This window comes from Salvelinus sp. IW2-2015, linkage group LG18 (genome assembly GCF_002910315.2).
Source record: "Salvelinus sp. IW2-2015 linkage group LG18, ASM291031v2, whole genome shotgun sequence".
NCBI classification, from domain to species: Eukaryota; Metazoa; Chordata; class Actinopteri; order Salmoniformes; family Salmonidae; genus Salvelinus; species Salvelinus sp. IW2-2015.
Genome location: NC_036858.1, coordinates 57,811,788 through 57,831,630, shown reverse-complemented (window position 1 = coordinate 57,831,630; position 19,843 = coordinate 57,811,788). Strand labels below are relative to the sequence as shown.

General features: G+C 42.1%; 1 protein-coding gene and 1 long non-coding RNA gene across 2 annotated transcripts in view; one reads left to right on the top strand and one right to left on the bottom strand.

Moving 5' to 3' along the window:
* Positions 1 to 19,843, top strand: part of rnf213b (ring finger protein 213b) — an 84,160-nt gene that overhangs the window by 21,745 nt on the left and 42,572 nt on the right. The window contains exons 29-41 of the mRNA XM_024008203.2: positions 284 to 402; positions 509 to 811; positions 7,288 to 7,423; positions 7,691 to 7,879; positions 8,066 to 8,199; positions 8,330 to 8,499; positions 8,678 to 8,881; positions 9,047 to 9,234; positions 9,364 to 9,484; positions 12,829 to 12,929; positions 14,827 to 15,006; positions 15,247 to 15,392; positions 15,710 to 15,809. Coding sequence (XP_023863971.1) covers positions 284 to 402; positions 509 to 811; positions 7,288 to 7,423; positions 7,691 to 7,879; positions 8,066 to 8,199; positions 8,330 to 8,499; positions 8,678 to 8,881; positions 9,047 to 9,234; positions 9,364 to 9,484; positions 12,829 to 12,929; positions 14,827 to 15,006; positions 15,247 to 15,392; positions 15,710 to 15,809 — 2,091 coding nt within the window. The remainder of the gene's footprint in view (positions 1 to 283; positions 403 to 508; positions 812 to 7,287; positions 7,424 to 7,690; positions 7,880 to 8,065; positions 8,200 to 8,329; positions 8,500 to 8,677; positions 8,882 to 9,046; positions 9,235 to 9,363; positions 9,485 to 12,828; positions 12,930 to 14,826; positions 15,007 to 15,246; positions 15,393 to 15,709; positions 15,810 to 19,843) is intronic.
* On the bottom strand, positions 2,583 to 11,736 carry LOC111978254 (uncharacterized). The gene is made up of 4 exons (XR_002879133.1): positions 11,449 to 11,736; positions 10,940 to 11,018; positions 8,104 to 8,171; positions 2,583 to 3,157 (listed from the first exon to the last, which is right to left on the bottom strand). It is a non-coding gene; the product is annotated as an uncharacterized lncRNA (long non-coding RNA).

Below are 19,843 nucleotides of genomic sequence, written 5' to 3'. Positions count from 1 at the left end.
ACCATTAGAATGCAATTTTGTGTGGGCCAAATCATTTTTGGGGCATTTGTTTTTGTAACACTATCATTCCACTATTAATGTAGACATATTATGGACATTTTCTGAAATTACAATGCAAAAACATTTCATATACTGTTGCTCCTTTAAACAAAATTGGCAAATTATAATATTTGTTTAAAAGTTAATCTATGTGGTTAAAAATAGTGGGTCAATCCAGTGCTGAATAGATAGAGTTGTTGCAATCCCTCAGTGAAACTAACCTTATCACACTGTGTGTGTCCAGGTACTGCACTCTGAACTACCTGATAACACTGGAGTCAGATCAGTCCTGTTATGTGGTCTTCATCACCAAGCTGTCCCGCATTCAGAGTGGAGGATCTCAGTACATTGGCTTCCAAGGAGGTGAGTTACAGTTTCCAGTCTGGCAAGGCTAATGTACAGCGATGTGCTGTTGACTATTGCATATATCCATTAATATTTGTGTGTTTATGGTTTGTTTTGTTTCCAGGTGTCTGGCTTTCAGTGCACATTGATCACCTCAGGGACACAGAAGACATGAGCTTGAACTTGTCAGTTTTCTGCGGAATGCCAATCAGCAAGCTTGTCCCACCTGCACAGTCAGGTATAGAGACCTGTGAGTCTGTTAATGCCCAAGCAGAGACGGCACACCTGCACAGTTTATCCCTGGTGAGGTCCTGCGTTCAGAAAGCAGTGGGTTTGCTGAGAGACCCCAATGACATGACCTCCAGGAGCATGCAGCGCATGAACATACTGCTGGGGCTTCTTGGAGAGAAACACGGAGAGATGGGAGGTAAATAGACAGTCCTTGACATTATTTTACTGCTCTTGAACCTCATTGCTCTTTATTGCTGTTTTTGATGTGATTCTCACATACAGCCATCATGTTACTAAAGTATACAAACACAGTGGGAAACTGTCTGAGTGTACTGCATATACTTTACTACATTGAAGTGAAAGGTTAGGGACAGATCTAAATTTACTGGGGGGTGGGGGGGGGGGGGGGGAAAATCGATGCCACACAGGGCTACGGGCCAGAAGGTAAGGTTGAGGGTTCGCCGACCACAACTGACAAGCTAACTCTCCCTGCCTGTTTCATTACACTACAATCAGAGTGGGCTGCAGACAATGATCAGCTAGGGGGAAATCAGATTTCCAACATTTTGATGTCATATTTATAATTATATAAAATATATGCAACAAATTTTCCACGAACAGTTTTCTGTGCCAATGCACCACACAACCAATAAACAAAGCATACCAACTTCGGGCACTTCAATATCATGGTTTGCGTTTTCAACACCACAATAAATAGACTGTCAATCTTGACAAACAGAAAATGCATCTCATTCAACTTGTTGGTGTTTTGTAACAGATGTCTCTTTCCATTCATCAATTGGCCGCTGCACATTTTGGATTGATTTTATTTGCGAGTTTAAAAAATACATATATACACAAAGATAAGAAGTGACCGGGATTGCACAATACATTTGGGGACTTATTTCCATTGTGGTCCCTATTATTTACATGAATACAGACACATTAGAGATAGAGACAAAAAAATGCTCAACCTACAGAGTATGAGGGGAGGAGTTTAAGTACAATTCTTATAAGCTTGTTTGGTTGGAAGGTTATTCTTTAGATGTTTGGGGCTGCTGGTGAACCATAATGTGCAGGCATAATCAAAGTGACACTGGACTTGCGCACTTGCCAGAGTCTTTGTGTAGCGTATGCAAAACTGTACAGCCTATTTTGTGGGAGGGTACTTTCCTAAAACAATTATTGTCCACCTCACGGTTCAGCTGGCAGAGATTTTAGCACTAAATGTATCAGGCCATTGCATGTAAAGGCCTATAGGCTTAGGTGTCTACTGTATGATATTCATTCATATTTTAATAAAAATTATATATATATATATATATAGTACCAGTCAGAAGTTTGGACACACCTATTCATTCAAGGGTTTTTCTTTATTTTTACTATTTTCTACATTGTAGAATAGTGAAAACAAACTATTAACACATATGGAATCATGTAGTAACCAAAAAAGTGTTAAACAAATCAAAATATATTTTATTTGAGATTCTTCAAAGTAGCCACCCTTTGTTTTGTTGTCTTCACTATTATTCTACAATGTAGAAAATAGTAAAAATAAAGAAAAACCCTGGAATGAGCAGGTGTCCAAACTTTTGACTGGTACTGTATGTCAAGACTTGGAAATGGCTGTCAAGCAATGATCAACAACCAACTTGACAGAGCTTGAAGAATATTAAAAAGAACAGTGTGCAAATATTGTACAATCCAGGTGTGCAAAGCTCTTTAGAGACTTACCCAGAAAGACTCAAAGCTGTAATCGCTGCCAAAGGTGAGTCAAACATGTATTGACTCAGGGGTGTGAATACTTATGTAAGTTAGATATTTCTGTATTTAATTTTCTATAAATTACCAAAAAATGATAAACACTTGTTTTCACTTTGTCATTAGGGGTATTGTGAGTAGATTGGTGAACAAACTTTTGACTGGTAGTGTGTGTATAACGGATCAGAAAAAAAGGGAGACAAATATAACTTTGCTTTCCATTTATTACTTAAAGAACACTTAAAGCAAGGAACTTTTCAATGTTTAAATAAAATATTAAGATAAAATATTCAATACTCAATTGTTAAATTAAAGTGCAATATGAGGCATGATACCTTCTTCCTTTGAACAATAGTGAAATAAAAAATAGCCTGTGTCCACATCATAAAAAAAGAAAGCAAAGCAGACCTGAGCTTATAAATTCAAATAATTTTTCAAAAGAGATGAGGATGTCTACATTGTCTGGGGAGAGGGTAGACCTCTTTGCAGTCACTATGTCTCCTGCCGTGGAGAACACCCTCTCGCACAGGCAGGTTGCGTCTTGCCGTCATGGCAATGTGAGGGTATTTACACTCATTGCTTTTCCACCATGCCAGTGGATCACCATCCATTGGAATGCTGCTTGCTGCCTTGTAGGATGCCACCTCCTCTTTGATACTGTTGGCAAACGTCTTGCCTGTGTCCTTGCTCGCAAAGGTCTCCCCGAAAAGCTCCTTCATGGCCAAATTATTTTGAGGAGGAGATGCCTCAGGTCTGCTGCTGTCGGCTCTGTGGCTTGACCCTGCAGAAAAAAATGACTTGATTTATTAAACTAACTAATTATACACTGCTCAAAAAAATAAAGGGAACACTTAAACAACACAATGTAACTCCAAGTCAATCACACTTCTGTGAAATCAAACTGTCCACTTAGGAAGCATCACTGATTGACAATAAATGTCACATGCTGTTGTGCAAATGGAATAGACAAAAGGTGGAAATTATAGGCAATTAGCAAGACACCCCCAATAAAGGAGTGGTTCTGCAGGTGGTGACCACAGACCACTTCTCAGTTCCTATGCTTCCTGGCTGATGTTTTGGTCAATTCTGAATGCTGGCGGTGCTTTCACTCTAGTGGTAGCATGAGACGGAGTCTACAACCCACACAAGTGGCTCAGMTAGTGCAGCTCATCCAGGATGGCACATCAATGCGAGCTGTGGCAAGAAGGTTTGCTGTGTCTGTCAGCGTAGTGTCCAGAGCATGGAGGCGCTACCAGGAGACAGGCCAGTACATCACGAGACGTGGAGGAGGCCGTAGGAGGGCAACAACCCAGCAGCAGGACCGCTACCTCCGCCTTTGTGCAAGGAGGGGCACTGCCAGAGCCCTGCAAAATGACCAATTTTTTTTTTACCTCTTCAGTGGCCACAATGTCAGTGGTGAGATCACTCTATGTCCTCCGGCGTAGGGCAGGGTCTAGGTGAGACAGGGACTTGAACCTTGGATCCAGTGCAGTAGATCTATGAAGGTAGTCCTGTACATTAGTGATGGCGCGGTCTTCCTCACTTGGGGCCATGGATTGTAGAATCCTTGTTTTCAGAGGTAGGATCATGGACACAGACAGTTTCAGTGCTCAATAGGGTTGTAACTGTTTTGAGGGGTTTGAGCACCTGGAGGACCTCCTCTGCCACTTTCAAGTCATCATCAGACAAGGTGACAATGTCTTTATTTTTCAGGGTCTTGTCTGTCAGTGCAGAGTATACAGCTGCCTGCTGCTCAAGATGTAACTCCACTTATGACATGTTGGAGTGCTAACTTGTTGTGACATCGTGTCTGAGCTTGTGGGTCGGTAGCTGTAGCATTTCTTGCTTGGTCTTAAGCACGTGAGCAGCTGTTGTGCATTGGTGGAAAAGGCAACCGCCTTCCTGATCCTCCCAAGGAGGCGGTCCATCTGGTTCACTGAGATTCCTCTTTGGGATGCTAAATTGATCACATGTGCAAAGCAAGCCATCTGTGGCCCCAGTCCAGCTTCTATCACTGCATTTACTTAGCAATATCCCAATCACCACAGATAATGCCATTGGGCCTCTCTAGCTTCCACTCTGCTACTGCTTCTAGGAGTACCTGCGCCAGATTTGTGCCTTTGTGAATCTTATAGAGGGGCGTGTCTGTAGCACCGGACTTTGCATCTTCCACTCCTCTGTGGTAATGACCAGTCACAGTCACGTAGCTTTCCATTGCCTTGGAGGTCCACCCGTCTGTGGTGAGGGCAACAGAGTATGGCCTCATGTCTGCAGCGATAAACATCCCAATAGATTTGGTGATGGCTTTAGTCCGGTCTGATTCTGCAGCAAAGGGCTGCTTAAATGCCGCGGTGAGAAGTTGTCGCTTTGCTGAGTTGGCTCCCGTCTTTGACACACCAGGGTGATGACGCTTTAAACATGTATTTCCATGATCATACGGCTTTGTTGTGGCACAATGCCTACACACCGTAATGGTGTTGTCCACCACCCTTCTTCCATCATCATATTTGACAGGAAGCCAAAATGCTCCCATACATGAGTCTTAAATGAAGCGGGAGGCTTTTCCAGTTCTTCAGCTCTTCCGCTACCCATGGTTGTCACTGCTCTTTTTTCTCCTTTGCAATGCAAGCATCCAGGATTGATTCGTTGGGATTCAACATTCCCCGTTCACGTGAACAGTACACACACACACAACTGCTTGAAAAAATATATATAATAATAAAATAAAACCTTCAGGCTTCAGAGTAAAACACAGCACGCATCTGTCTTGTCTATCTTTTCATTGCAACTCTGCATCGAGATTTAGGTTATTATTACTTTAAAAAGTAATAGTGGCAGTAAAACTTTCACACTATGATGGTTAAACTTTGCAATTGATCCGCGGTTCACATGCGTGCCGAACCGTGCGGGGTGATCCGTACAGATCACTACGGTCCGTTACACCACTACTATATACAGTTGAATTCGGAAGTTTACATACACCTTAGCCAAATACATTTAAACTCAGTTTTGCGCAATTCCTGACATTTAATCCTAGTAAAAATTCTTTAAATTGTTTAACTTGGGTCAAATGTTTCAGGTAGCCTTCCACAAGCTTCCCACAATAATGTTAGGAGGAATGGGACAAAATTCACCCAACAGAGCTGGTGTAACTGAGTCAAGTTTGTAGGCCTCCTTGCTCGCACATGCTTTTTCAGTTCTGCCCACACATTTTCTATAGAATTGAAGTCAGGGCTTTGTGATGGCCACGCCAATACCTTGACTTTGTTGTCCTTAAGCCATTTTGCGACAACTTTGGAAGTATGCTTGGGGTTATTGTCCATTTGGAAGACACATTTGCGACCAAGGTTTAACTTCCTGACTGATGTGTTGAGATGTTGCTTCAATACATCCACATAATTTTGCTTCCTCATGATGCCATCTATTTTGTGAAGTGCATCAGTCCCTCCTGCAGCAAAGCACCCCCACAACATGATGCTTCCACCCCCGTGCTTCACGGTTGGGATGGTGTTCTTTGGGCTTGCAAGCCTCCCACTTTTTCCTCCAAACATAACGATGGTCATTATGGCCAAACAGTTATATTTTTGTTTCATCAGACCAGAGGACATTTCTCCAAAAGGTACGATCTTTGTCCCCATGTGCAGTTGCAAACCGTGGTCCGGCTTTTTTATGGCGGTTTTGGAGCAGTGGCTTCTTCCTTGCTGAGCGGCCTTTCAGGTTATGTCGATATAGGGCTCGTTTTACTGTGGATATAGATACTTTTGTACCCGTTTCCTCCAGCATCTTCACAAGGTCCTTTGCTGCTGTTCTGGGATTGATTTGCACTTTTCGCACCAAAGTACGTTCATCTCTAGGAGACAGAATGAGTCTCCTTCCTGAGCGGTATGACGGCTGCGTGGTCCCATGGTGTATATACTTGCGTACTATTGTTTGTACTGATCAACGTGGTACCTTCAGGCATTTGGAAATTGCTCCCAAGGATGAACCAGACTTGCGGAGGTCTACAATTATTTTTCTGAGGTCTAATGATTTCGTTTGATTTCCCCATGATGTCAAGCAAAGAGCCACTGAGATTGAAGGTAGGCCTTAAAATACATCCACAAGTACACCTCCAATTGACTCAAAGGATGTCAATTAGCCTATCAGAAGCTTCTAAAGCCATGACATCATTTTCTGGAATGTTCTAAGCTGTTTAAAGGCATAGTCAACTTAGTGTATGTAAACTTCTGACCCACTGGAATTGTGATAGTGAATTATATGTGAAATAATCTGTCTGTAAACAATTGTTGGAAAAATGACTTGTGTTATGCACAAAGTATATGTCCTAACAGACTTGCCAAAACGATAGTTTGTTGACAAGAAATTTGTGGGGTGGTTGAAAAACGAGTTTTAATGACTCCAACCTAAGTGTATGTAAACTTCCAACTTCAACTGTATTTATATAAATAAATAATGGAAGAGAATTTTAGGCCTAACCCCAGAGATAGAGATGTGGCAGGCTACTGCATCTGCTATACAGATATAGACATTCGGGAGGGTAATTCGAAAGTTTTCGATCAGTATATTTTGTATAAAGATAAGCATTATATTGTTAGTCTTCCTCACCACAAGTCGGAGTCAGTTGGAGTGCCGGGGCGCACTGCCTTCATATCATAGGCCTGCAGTAACTAAAGCTTAATAATAACCACACCATACCTTCACAAACGTTTCTAAACTTTATTAGGGTAATATCAAAAGTAAGTCAAGCCGGTGTTTATAAGGAAAATACGAGCTGAAGAGTGAATGTAAACCAGGGGGGCAAAAAATGCACAACCCTCCCCAAAAGTTTGACAACCCTTCTCTACTTTGAACTCCCCCCCCCAGTAAATTTCAATCTGTCCCTTAGGTAATACTGTTTCATGTGCCCTACAGCTCTTTTCCAGAACGTGTTGCTGGGTAGACTGGCAGGGACCCTGGTACAGAGGGAGGAGCTGGTTCACAATCCAGGAGAGTGGGTGAACAGAGAAGCCAAGAAACGCCAGGCTCTACAGGAGGGGGGCACTCTAAGGTAGTAGAACACCTGGTACAACACTTTAGAAGTAGAACAATTTAAAGTAGAACTCTAAGGTAGTCAACACCAACACCATCTTATATGACCGACCATGAACTATAACAATTGTCTTGGATAGAAGATAGGTATCTTCCTATATCAACTCTAGTATTTCTTCCTGGGTCTGATGTGCGCTGTTCATATATAGTTGATATAAGAAGATGCTTTTCTTAGTATTTCTTCCTGGGTCTGATATGTTCTCTCTGTGTATTCCTTCACTGTAAGACACACCCTATGGCGCTGTCTGCAGTCCACCCTGACTCCAGTCCTGGCCTATATGGTGGAGGTTCTGGACAGGGATGCAAACCTGGACCTGCTGATCTCTGCTGGCCTCAGTCAGGCCCTCATACAGCTTTGGTTGGACATTCTGTCAGACAGACAGATTCTGGACCTTACACCACCACAAAACTCCAGGTATCCAGTTCAGTAAATTGGTATTGTCCCCGAAGGGCAATTGTTTTGTACTTGCTGAGATCTGTCTGTATAAATGTCACTATGAGTAGTTCCAATAACCTTTTTGATTTCAATTTAAGAAATCAACTAAATAAAATACCTGACTGATATATAGTTGTATAATTCTATTTCCCTTTTCCTCTCTAGTGGGTCCGACCAGGAGGTCTTGGTGCAACATTACTTACTGTTGGGTGGTGAGGAACACCCCTGTGCTGCCCCCTTCAGTTGGCTCATGAGAATGCACTTCCAAAGCCTGTGGGAGGAATCAGAGTTTATACCAGGTGAGTGACAACCTTTGTTACCTGGTTTATCTATGTCCCAAATCATGTGTCCGTATTGAGACTATCTAGAATTAAATAAATTATATTATGCTATGAGTGTATTGTCTAACTAACTGAATCTCACTCACAGAGGATGACAGCACCCAGAGGATTGTCCAGTTTGTGAGCACGGCCACCAGTAGCAAGCTGGGTAGGCTTATAGGAAAACTCTCAGACCAGGAGCACCTGGACTTGGACAAACGATACCTGCGTGACTTTCTGCTGCTTTCCTTCAAGATCAAATCTGAAGATGAGCTGAGGGTGCGACTGTGTGAATCTTGAGATACCATTTCACATCACATTTTAAAACAGTCTAGTAAAAAGATATTGGGAACATTAACAACTGTCAATTAGTGAACGATTTATGAACTATGAATTATCATTCATAAGTGTTGCCATTATATTTTCTCAAGTTGGTTACCCCTGTTCCCGTACACAGGTGTTCACCAGAGCGGCGCTGGGCTGTGTGTCTGAACTCCAGCGTTCCATGACCATGAACCCTGATCGGTCCCCTGCCTGGGTGATGGCTGCAGCTAGACACTATGCTCCCAGACTGGACACTCTGTCCCATATCCTGCTGCTGCAGCCCCAGCTGGCCCCAGACATTCTACAGCAGGCCTCACACACAAAGCCCACAGACATGGTGAGATCACATCAATTACACCATAAATAAGGTCCAGAGTTAAGAGTTTAACTAGGGCTGGAAGTTTTTCCTGGTCACATATGGCCACAAGGAACAACACTTAAAGAATTATGTTACGACCTGGAGTAAAAAAGAAAGCATGATGACAATCTTTTTTTGTGGCAGCTGGAGGACATTTTAGCTCTTGGAATTTGTGTGGAGAGGACCAAGCTGCAGACTGTGACGTCCCTGACAGAGTGCGAGTCCCTCTTACGCAGAGTGGAGCTCCTACAGCCATGTCTGGATAGAGCATTCGGTGAGAAGTACAGCTCCCTCTGCAACCCTGGCTGTCTCCAGCACCTGGACTCTATCAGGTACATTCATTGATTGATATAGTTGGTTATTATTTGATTCATTGATTGACCGACTGACTCATTAGTTGATCAGTAGATTGATTCCTACCAAATATAGTTTAGTCTTCTTCAACGTCTTCTGTCTTTCAGGTCTATTTGGCGTGGGATGCTTGTAGTAGCAGCATTCATCCAGCAGGTGTTGTTTGAGGGGAAACGGATAGACCCCAGTCTGGAGGATCTGGCTCTGAAACACTGTAGGCTTCTCCAAAGCGTAAGTGAGAGGTTGGGTTTAGACAGTATTAGCAATAATGATCCCCCCACCATTGCAGTGGTGTAATGGAGGGTATATGCAGGTATTTGCTATATACCCACATTTAGGGCATTATGTATACTCCCTTAATCCCCAGGATGCGTATCAAAGTAGTGTGGTGGAGGTATATACCGTATCATTTAATAAGGCTGATGGAACAGATCAGAATGTTTAGCTTAAAATTATTATTTCTTGAAATTTTAAGCCAGCAATGTGCACACATTGGTAGGCCTACACACACATGTTCCAAAATGCAATTTGTGGAGAACACTGTTCTAAAATGCACACCGCACATGCAAGCAATTTCATGGAACAAGATGGAAATATCGGTTAGAAATGTATAAAGAGAGATCGAAAGATGCAACAACTATTATGGTCTGCTAATATGAATAAAGTAATTCCTTTGGCTGATCGACAATGAAAGAAAGTTGAACAGGAGAGCGCATAAGTCTTTATAAAATAATTGCCTCCACGTTTCTATGGTGGGATTTTGGCTATCAGCTACTTTGAAGAAAGGTAAGACATGCCTCATAATATGAAGATAAACAGAGGTTTCAAACAATGAAGGAACAGGAAAAATAGTGATGCTAATGATAGACCTAACTGTCTTCTGGTAGATGGAAAGGCTTTCTCAAAAACCTTCTCAATTAAATGTTAGAGCTACAAAGTAGTCTGACAGAAATATATCATGATTATTTGCATCAATCCAGTGGCCATTTGTTTTGCAAACTCCACCTCATGTGCGCTACAGAAACACCGCTAACCAAACAATATTAGGTGCCAACTGCAGTTGAATTCAAGGGTAACTTGACTCAAATCTAAATTTTGTGGATTTTTCCCAAGCCTCAAAAGTGGTCTCCTTGATGTGGTGTGAGCATTTGTACCCTACATCTCAATTTCCACCTAAAATGACATACCCAAATCTAACTGCCTGTAGCTCAGGACCTGAAGCAAGGATATGGATATTCATAATACTATTTGAATGGAAACACTTTAAAGTTTGTGGAAATGTGAAATGAATGTAGGAGAATATAACACATTAGATCTGGTAAAAGATAAAAACATACATTTTCTATTTTTGTTGCATCATCTTTGAAATGCAAAAGATTGGGGGTGTAATTTAGATTTAGGAAGCTGGTGTAATTTAGGTGTTGTCCAGTCATGTGCAAAGTTTCAGACTGATACATTCAAAAATGAGATATCTACATAATATTTTCTATCAAGTCTCCCAGCTGTCCCTCAAGAGTTTGCCCAAATGCACCCAAGTGGCCGAATTGGTCAATTGATACATTTCCAAGTACATAACTACATAGAACATACAAACATGCTATGGTAATAAAAAAAATACAATTTACACAACCCCAGGAATGTCATACATGATGGATCATTAGCTTCCCTACATAAAAAGGTACTAACCTTCACTCCTCTATATGGTCAGGCAGGGGTGGGTGTGGAGACAGAGACAGCAGAGGGGTCAGACTGGAGGAACCAATTCCTACATTTGAATGAGTGGGGGATAGAGGACTTGAATGTGGTGTCTGAAGTTGTCACAGGTCATCCTACTCTCTACCACTATTGAGGATAAAAATAAATCAGTTAGAATACTTATTTTATTTAACCTTTATCTTAGCAGGGGTGAGCACTGCATCAAATACACAACACATATCTATAAACATACAATACCAGTCAAACATTTTGACACACCTACTCATTCCAGGGTTTCTTTATTTGTACTATTTTCTAAATTGTAGAATAATAGTGAAGACATCAAAACTATGAATGAAAACATATGAAATCATGGTAGTAACCAAAAAAAGTGTTTAACAAATAAAAAAATATTTGAGATTCTTTAAAGTAGCCACCCTTTGCCTTGATGACAGCTTTGCAAAAACGTATTTTACTTACTGATATAAAAGTAACGTTACCTTTTCCTTCCAATCTTTATTGCGCGCAGGACTCCTCGTGTCACTCTCCCGGTCAATTTCTGCAATAATCTCCTCCAAATGTGTATACTTGAAGTTTGATTTAGCGTTTACACTCTTAGTAGCCATGTTGTACTTTTTCAGTGTTGAGAAAACTTTGTAGAAGAAAGCGAGGGCTGCCTAAAGTAAACTGCCCTGCGTCCTATGGATTTTCTATGGACAATGATTCGCGTTGCGCGCAGCCATAGGACAATGGGCGTTAGTCCTACAAAGGGCATCACATACTCATGTAAAGCCCAGCTCATTGGCTATATAGCTAGCTATGTTTCAAAATGATAGGTGGTCATTGGACCAAGAGATTGACAATCAAGTTAACACCGTCCGTCTCATTGTTGCGTAATGATGGCGGTCCTCCATGGACTAATTGACCTGTTGTGTAGCCAATACGTAATGTAGAATGATTTAACAAGGTCTGGTTGCCTTCTAGAGCGTCTGAGGATTGCACAGAAACCAAACTTGACCGGGTGAAACAAGGTTTAGCCAGTTAGAGTTCATAGATTGTTTTGTTGCAAATTGAAAGAGTCGGAATTCATGTAAAACGCTGTATACAACATGGATCGTGTTAGTATATAAAAATGTATTTTATCAAACAAAACTACATTGTATCTCTGAAACCCTCAGGATAACAAATCAGAGCAAGATTACTGAATGTAAGTACATTATATACCGTCAGAGGTGAATGTATCAAACCAGTTGCCTTGATAAAAGGGTTTTGTAGTTGTGCACTATCATCAAACAATAGCATGGTATTTTTTTCCGCTGTAATAGCTACTGTAAATTGTACACCGCAGTTAGATGAACAATCATTTAAGTTTTCTGACCATATAAGACATGTTTTTGTTTTCAATGCCATTCTAGTCAAATATCGCATATTGTGCATCAGGACACTAATCCAGTAGAGGTTAAAGCATCCAATTTATTTTAATTTTAATAAAATGTGACTTTGAGAGCGAAACTATTTTTTTTAGAAATTTCTGACTTCGTTGACATTCTCATGTATCTATGTCAATAGTATACCTACTATTAGCCTACTGCACAGTACAGCTTGGGTTGGCCTGTCTTTGAAAGACCAATATGGGATTCCTAATTTTAGGTCATTCATTTCCTTTATCAAACTATTTTTCACACAGGGTGCCTTTCCTTCGCCAGGTGAGCCATTCAGGAAATGTTTGGCAAAATTAGAGTATACCCACTTCCCAAGGCACCACTACACCACTGCCCTTGATTGATTACACATTATTTGTCATGTTTAAAGAGAACTCTGCAAGGCCTTTTCAACATGTTGGAATCAGTTTGCAGTTTTTATGTTTTTCTTCCTCTCAGCTGATGCAGGACTCTCCTGATCTGAGGAATGTGGACACATTGCAGCAGCTGATTCGTATCCTTAACTCCTATCATCAACAGTGCATCAGCGGGGATCTGCGGTAAGACTCAATTCAATATCATATTGTTTGGTTTTGTATTAAACTAATATACGCTACATGGCTAAAAGTATGTGGACGCCTGCTCGTTGAACATCTCATTCCAAAATCATGGGCATTAGTATGGAATTGATCCCGCCTTTGCTGCTATAATAGCCTCAACTCTTTTGGGGAGGCTTTTCACTAGATGTTGGAACATTGCTGCAGGGACTTGCTTCCATTCAGCCACGGGCATTAGTGAGGTCGGGCATTGATGTTGGGCGATTAGACCTTGCTCGCAGTCGGCGTTCTATTTAATCCCAAAGGTGTTCAATGGGGTTGAGGTCAGGGCTCTGTGCAGGCCAGTCAAGTTCTTCCACACCGATCTCAACAAACCATTTCTGTATGGACCTCGCTTTGTGCATGGGGGCATTCTCATGCTGAAACAGGAAAGGGCCTTCCCCAAACTGTTGCCACAAAGAAGCACAGAATTGTCTAGAATGTCATTGTATGCTGTAGCGTTAAGATTTCCCTTCACTGCAACTAAGTGGCCTAGCCCAACCATGAAAACAGCCCCATACCATTATTCCTCCACCAAACTTTACAGTTGGCACCAGTAGCGTTCTCCTGGCATCTGCCACACCCAGATTCTTCCGTAGGATGGCCAGATGGTGAAGCGTGATTCATCAATCCAGAGAACGCATTTCCACTACTCCAGAGTCCAATAGCGGTGAGCTTTACACCACTCCAGCTGACGCTTACATGCTGACCAGACAGGACACGTTGCGTGTGTGAGCGTTGCAAAATACATTTTGAAATCCATGTTATTCAATTATTGCACCCACACTTCTCGCGTGCGCCAACGAGCGTCTGCGTTGCCAAGGGCTAAAATAGAAATAATTCCTATTTCTGACGCAGATCGCACTGCAAGTCCTGCCTCTCCCATCTCCTCATTGGTTTATAGAAGCAGGTACCCACGTGCCATCTCTTCATTGGTTATACCCACGTGGGTGATTGAAAGACGAARTGTTTTGCCGGTRGTCGTGGTAATACTATGAAAYTGTAGATGCCAATCACCATATAAGTTCAAAGATGAAAAAGCCTGGAAGGAGGAGAGATGACTAGAAACGATTCGGTTGACCGTTTTATGTGTGGATTATTTGTCGGAGTAGAGGAACTTGTGCATTTCAGGTAAAATAACAACTCAATGTTTATATCCCAGGACAAATTAGATAGCAACAGCAAGCTAGCTAAATAGGAAAAATTAGCTAGCAAGACAAAATAAATGTATGAACGATGTTGCACGGGCGCAGCCGGTTTGGGTTCCGTGTTAGCATTGCACATGGTGATCTTAGGCTTGTGTGCAGCTGCTCGGCCATGGAAACCCATTTTATGAAGCTCCCAAATAACAGTTATTGTGCTGACGTTGCTTCCAGAGGCAGTTTGGAACTTGGTTGTGAGTGTTGCAACTAAGACAGACGATTTTTACGAGCTATGTGCTTTAGCACTCGGCTGAGCCGTTGTTACTCCTAGACATTTCCACTTCACAGTACCATCACTTACAGTTGACTGGGGCAGCTCTAGCAGGGGAGAAATTTGACAAACTGACTTTTTGGAAAGGGGACAACCTATGATGGTGCCATGTTGAAAGTCATTGAGCTCTTCAGTACGTGCCATTCTACTGCCAATGTTTGTCTATGGAGATTGTATGGCTGCATGATCGATTTTATACACCTGTCAGCAACGGGTGTAGCTGAAATAGCCAAATACATCAATTTGAAGGGTTGTCTACATACTTTTGGCCATTTAGTGTATCAGTGATTTCAGCTTCACATCACTTTAACAGTATACTTGACATTTTCCACAGTATATTGAGCCATAGTTGTATTTCTTATTTCTCATGATACTTTCTACCTCCTAGGTTTGGCATAATTTGCCCAGTGTGCCTATCAGAGCTCAAAGTGCCATCCACCCTGCCCTGTGGACATGTTTTCTGTTTGTCCTGCCTCCAGAGCAGCCTCCAGACAGACAGGCATTACTGTCCCAAGTGCAGGGAAGACCTGCCACCAAACTTCCAACCCTCTGTATCTAAAACCATCACGTGAGTTCAGAAACGGCCTTCAACATCCACCCTTCAACCATCTTACCTAATTTACCTTTTCTGAAGCGGGCATTTGTCTTTACCCCATCACACAGAAAAAAGTTTATACAAATTGTAGAAGAAAGGTCTTTATGAATGTGACAGATTATATTTTCGTCAGTAAGTGTTTCAGTGAAGCGTCCAGCATTCCCAGTGAATGGATTGACTCCAGGGCTGTGACAAACCCCTGTTTTATCTCAGGTCAGCCCTGCAGCAGCATGCAGAGATCAGGGGCTGCTGTAACTCCTTCTTCCTGGAGGTCGTTTCCCGGTTCTGTCTGTCTGACGGGGAGAGCCCCAGAGAGGGTGTCGTAGAGCTGCTTTTCTCACTACTAATATCTGCACAAGGTGAGTGCCCTGGAGGAGATGGGAAGCCAATTCATATATTACATCTACATGTTCTGATTTTGTATGCCTGATATTATACGTTTCTTATTTTGTCATACAGTCGTTTTCATTGCAAGTTAAAGCATAATGTTAGCTAGATAGCTAATGTTAGCTGGCTAGGTCGCTAGCTAATATTGCATGTATGATCTTTGTAGTAATATTATCTCAAAAAGCCATTTGTATTGCTAGTTATAGCCTAATGTTAGCTTTAGAGTCCAACGTTTTGATTAAGAAAGGTCATTGAATGAGACTTGTGGTTTATGTGTGTGTGTTTGTAGGGAATGTATACAGGACCAGAGAGCTCACTCCCTTCCTAGAGTGTGTTGACAACAGTCCTGTTGTCCGCTCTGTACTACCTAAACTCCTGCTGCAATACAGGTACAGGCACTTTAAAGTATACATAGTACTCTGACATCTACTTACAATACGCACACATTTCTCTCACATTGTCTGTGAAAGAGCTGGCCTTATTCTATCACTTTATGGCTTTTTTGTTTTTAAGACAGATAAAAACTGCTCAAAAGTATTGTTTATTAATTTTATTTATATAACCTTTATTTAACTAGGCAAGTCAGTTAAGAACAAATTCTTATTTACAATGACGGCCTACCCCTATTGTATTTATAAAAAATAAAATCCAGAGTAAGTTAAAAACAAATTGTAGTAGTATTGATCGTAATAGGGTTTTCATAGGCTATGGGTTATAGTGACAAACTGTATTTTGAGGTGGTTTGTAGGTGTCGAGTTGTTATAGTGGGCTAGTATAGTAGGCTAAAGTGAGTAATAAGCAGTGTTTCCCAACTCCGGTCTTCCAGTACACCCAACAGTACATATTTGTGTTGTGGCCCCGGACTAGCGCACCTGATTTTACTTGTTAACTGATCATCAAGCTCTTGACAAGTTGAATCTGGTGTTTTTGCCCGGGACTACAACACAAATGTGTGCTGTTGGGGTTACTCAAGGACCGGAGTTGGCAAACATTGTACTATAGCATAAGCCATAGAATGGGTTTTTAAGCTCTCAAAATGTTTTAGTTTGAACATTCTGATAGTTTTGTGGCAGTGATTCCGGTTTAGAATGTTGAAGCCTGCATTCCGTCATTTATAGTTTATGCAAAATGAATGGTAGCAAAAAGCTGTGTTGAAGCCGTTTAAGTTGAGTCGGTCTGCACATTTCAATGTTGGGTTGGTCCTTGTAGCTGAAACGGATAAAGAGCAGTGGCGAATCCAGGTTTTGCCTTATGAAGCTTTTATGTAAATTTAAAACGGTTATAGTTCAAAAAGTATGAAAGCGTGCTTCCAGACCGGAAGAAACTCTGAGGCCTTGACTGGTTGAGGTGTAGAATGATTGGGGCCTTTTCTCAATTGCATACTCCTCACGTCCTCTATCCTCGCCTCTTTCTCAAAACCCATTGGATGATCATCAAGTCGATGGTGACCGCTTTTCAGAGTGTGTAGCATTATGGGGATAAAAATTGTCAGACTTGTGTCTACTTGTCGACTGCGTGAACATGAACTCATGTGAGGTTATGAATTTGACGGCAAGTTTCTGGAGTTGCTCTTCAACAACTTCATTCTGCAGCCATCACCTGCATTGTGGGAAGCTCTATTGTCAACCAATCATTAGGGTGTTTTTGTTTGACTCACGAGAACGTGACTAAAGACTTGACTGAAACAGGAACCAACTTTGCTGCAATTCATGTATATAGTGGATATGTACAAATTTATGTGATATGAGACTGTCTCTCACTAATTGATTGTACAATATACACACATTTTCAGTTTGTGAGTTATATGGGGGTTGGAGACATGTTTATTTCATTATAAACAACAACTTTTATAAATGGCAACACTGCCGTGTTGCACTGAGCCTTGTTGACTTTCAGCTGTCACAAATCAAATAAAAATCTAATTTTATTTGTCACATGCTTCGTAATAACACGTGTAGACTAACAGTGAAATGCTTACAGTGTGTTCAGAAAGTATTCAGACCCCTTGACTTTTTCCACATTTTGTTACGTTACAGCCTTATCCTAAAATTGATTAAATTGTTTGTTTCCGTCTTCAATCTACACACAATACCCATAATGACAAAGCAAAATGTATTTTTATTTTTATAATTTTGCACAAAAAACTAAAACAAAAGAAAAAATGAAATATCACATTTCCATAAGTATTCAGACCCTTTACTCAGTACTTTCTTTATGCATCTTTGGCAGCGATTACAGCCTTGAGTCTTCTTGGGTATGACGCTACAAGCTTGGCATACCTGTATTTGGGGAGTTTCTCCCATTCTTCTCTGCAGATCCTCTCAAGCTCTGTCAGGTTGAATGGGGAGTGGCGCTGCACAGCTGTTTTCAGGTCTCTCCAGAGATGTTAGATCTAGTTCAAGTCTGTGCTCTGGCTGGGCCACTCAAGGACATTCAGAGACTTGTCCCAAAGCCACTCTTGCATTGTCTTGGGTCGTTGTCCTGTTGGAAGGTGAACCTTCTCCCCAGTCTGAGGTCCTAAGCGCTCTGGTGCAGGTTTTCATCAAGGATCTCTCTGTACTTTGCTCCGTTCATCTTTTCCTTGATCCTGACTAGTCTCACAGTCCCTGCCGCTAAAAAACATCCCCACAGCATGTTGCTGCCACCACCATGCTTCACCGTAGGGATGGTGCCAGGTTTCCTCCAGACGTGACGCTTGGTATTCAGGCCAAAGAGCTCAATCTTGGTTTCATCAGACCAGAGACTCCAAGCAGGGTGTCATGTGCCTTTTACTGAGGAGTCGCTTCCATCTGGCCACTCTAGCATAAAGACCTGATTGGTGGAATGCTGAAGAGACGGTTGTCCTTCTGTAAGGTTCTCCCATCTCCACAGAGGAACTCTGGAGCTCTGTCAGAGTGACCATCAGGTTCTTGGTCACCTCCCTGACCAAGGCCCTTCTCCCCCGATTGCTCAGTTTGACTGGGCGGCCAGCTCTAGCAAGAGTCTTGGTGGTTACAAACTTCTTCCATTCAAGAATGATGGAGGCCATTGTGTTCTTGTGGACCTTCAGTACTGCAGACATTTTTTGGTACCCTTCCCCAGATCTGTGCCTCGACACAATCCTGTCTCGGAGCTCTACGGACAATTCCATCGACCTTATGGCTTGGTTTTTGCTCTGACATGCACTGTCAACTGTGGGACCTTATATAGACAGGTGTGTGCCTTTTTCAAATCATGTCCAATCAATTGAATTTACTACAGGTGGACTTCAATCAAGTTGTGCAAACATCAAGATGATCAATGGAAACTGGATGCACCTGAGCTGCACCTGAGTCTCATAGCAAAGGGTCTGAATACTTATGTAAATAAGGTATTTCAGTTTTTTATAAAAAACAGTTTTTGCTTTGTCATTATGGGGTATTGTGTGTAGATTGATGAGACATTTTTATTTAATCGATTTTAGAATAAGGCTGTAACTAAATGTGGAAAAAGTTAAGCAGTCTGAATACTTTATGAATGCACTGTACTTATGGGCCCTTCCCAACAATGCAGAGAAAGACAATAGAAAAGTAATAAGTCGGGGCCTCCCGGGTGGCGCGGTGGTCTAGGGCACTGCATCGCAGTGCTAGCTGCGCCACCAGAGTCTCTGGGTTCGCGCCCAGGCTCTGTCACGGGCGGCCGCGACCGGGAGGTCCGTGGGGCGACGCACAATTGGGCTAGCGTCGTCCGGGTTAGGGAGGGTTTGGCCGGTAGGGATATCCTTGTCTCATCGCGCTCCAGTGACTCCTGTGGCGGGCCGGGCGCAGTGCGCGCTAACCAAGGGGGCCAGGTGCACGGTGTTTCCTCCGACACATTGGTGCGGCTGGCTTCCGGGTTGGAGGCGCGCTGTGTTAAGAAGCAGTGCGGCTTGGTTGGGTTGTGCTTCGGAGGACGCGTGGCTTTCGACCTTCGTCTCTCCCGAGCCCGTACGGGAGTTGTAGCGATGAGACTTGATAGTAATTACAAGCGATTGGATACCACGAAAATTGGGGAGAAAAGGGGATAAATGTTTTTTATTTTTTATTTTTTTTAAAGTCATAAGTCATAATAAATACACAATGTGTAACGATAACTTGGCTATATACACGATACAATATACTTTGTTTATTTACATGGAAATTAATTCTGTGATGTCAGCATACAAATAGACATATTACATGCATTACGGAAAACTGGAGAGTTGGTAAACAAGTTGCACATTTACATTTTTACATATTCAAAGTCTCTGCGGCCTTCTGTCCGACCGTGTATTGGGCACAGTTCTACAGTTCTCCACCCGGAAGGCAGCAGCTCAAAAGATTGGACAAGATTGTCTATGATGCGTTTGACCTTGTACTTTGCCCGTTTATCACAGGCCCTGAAGCGTGTAGAGCTTGGACCCCAGGTTCACAGTCCGCCTGAGCAT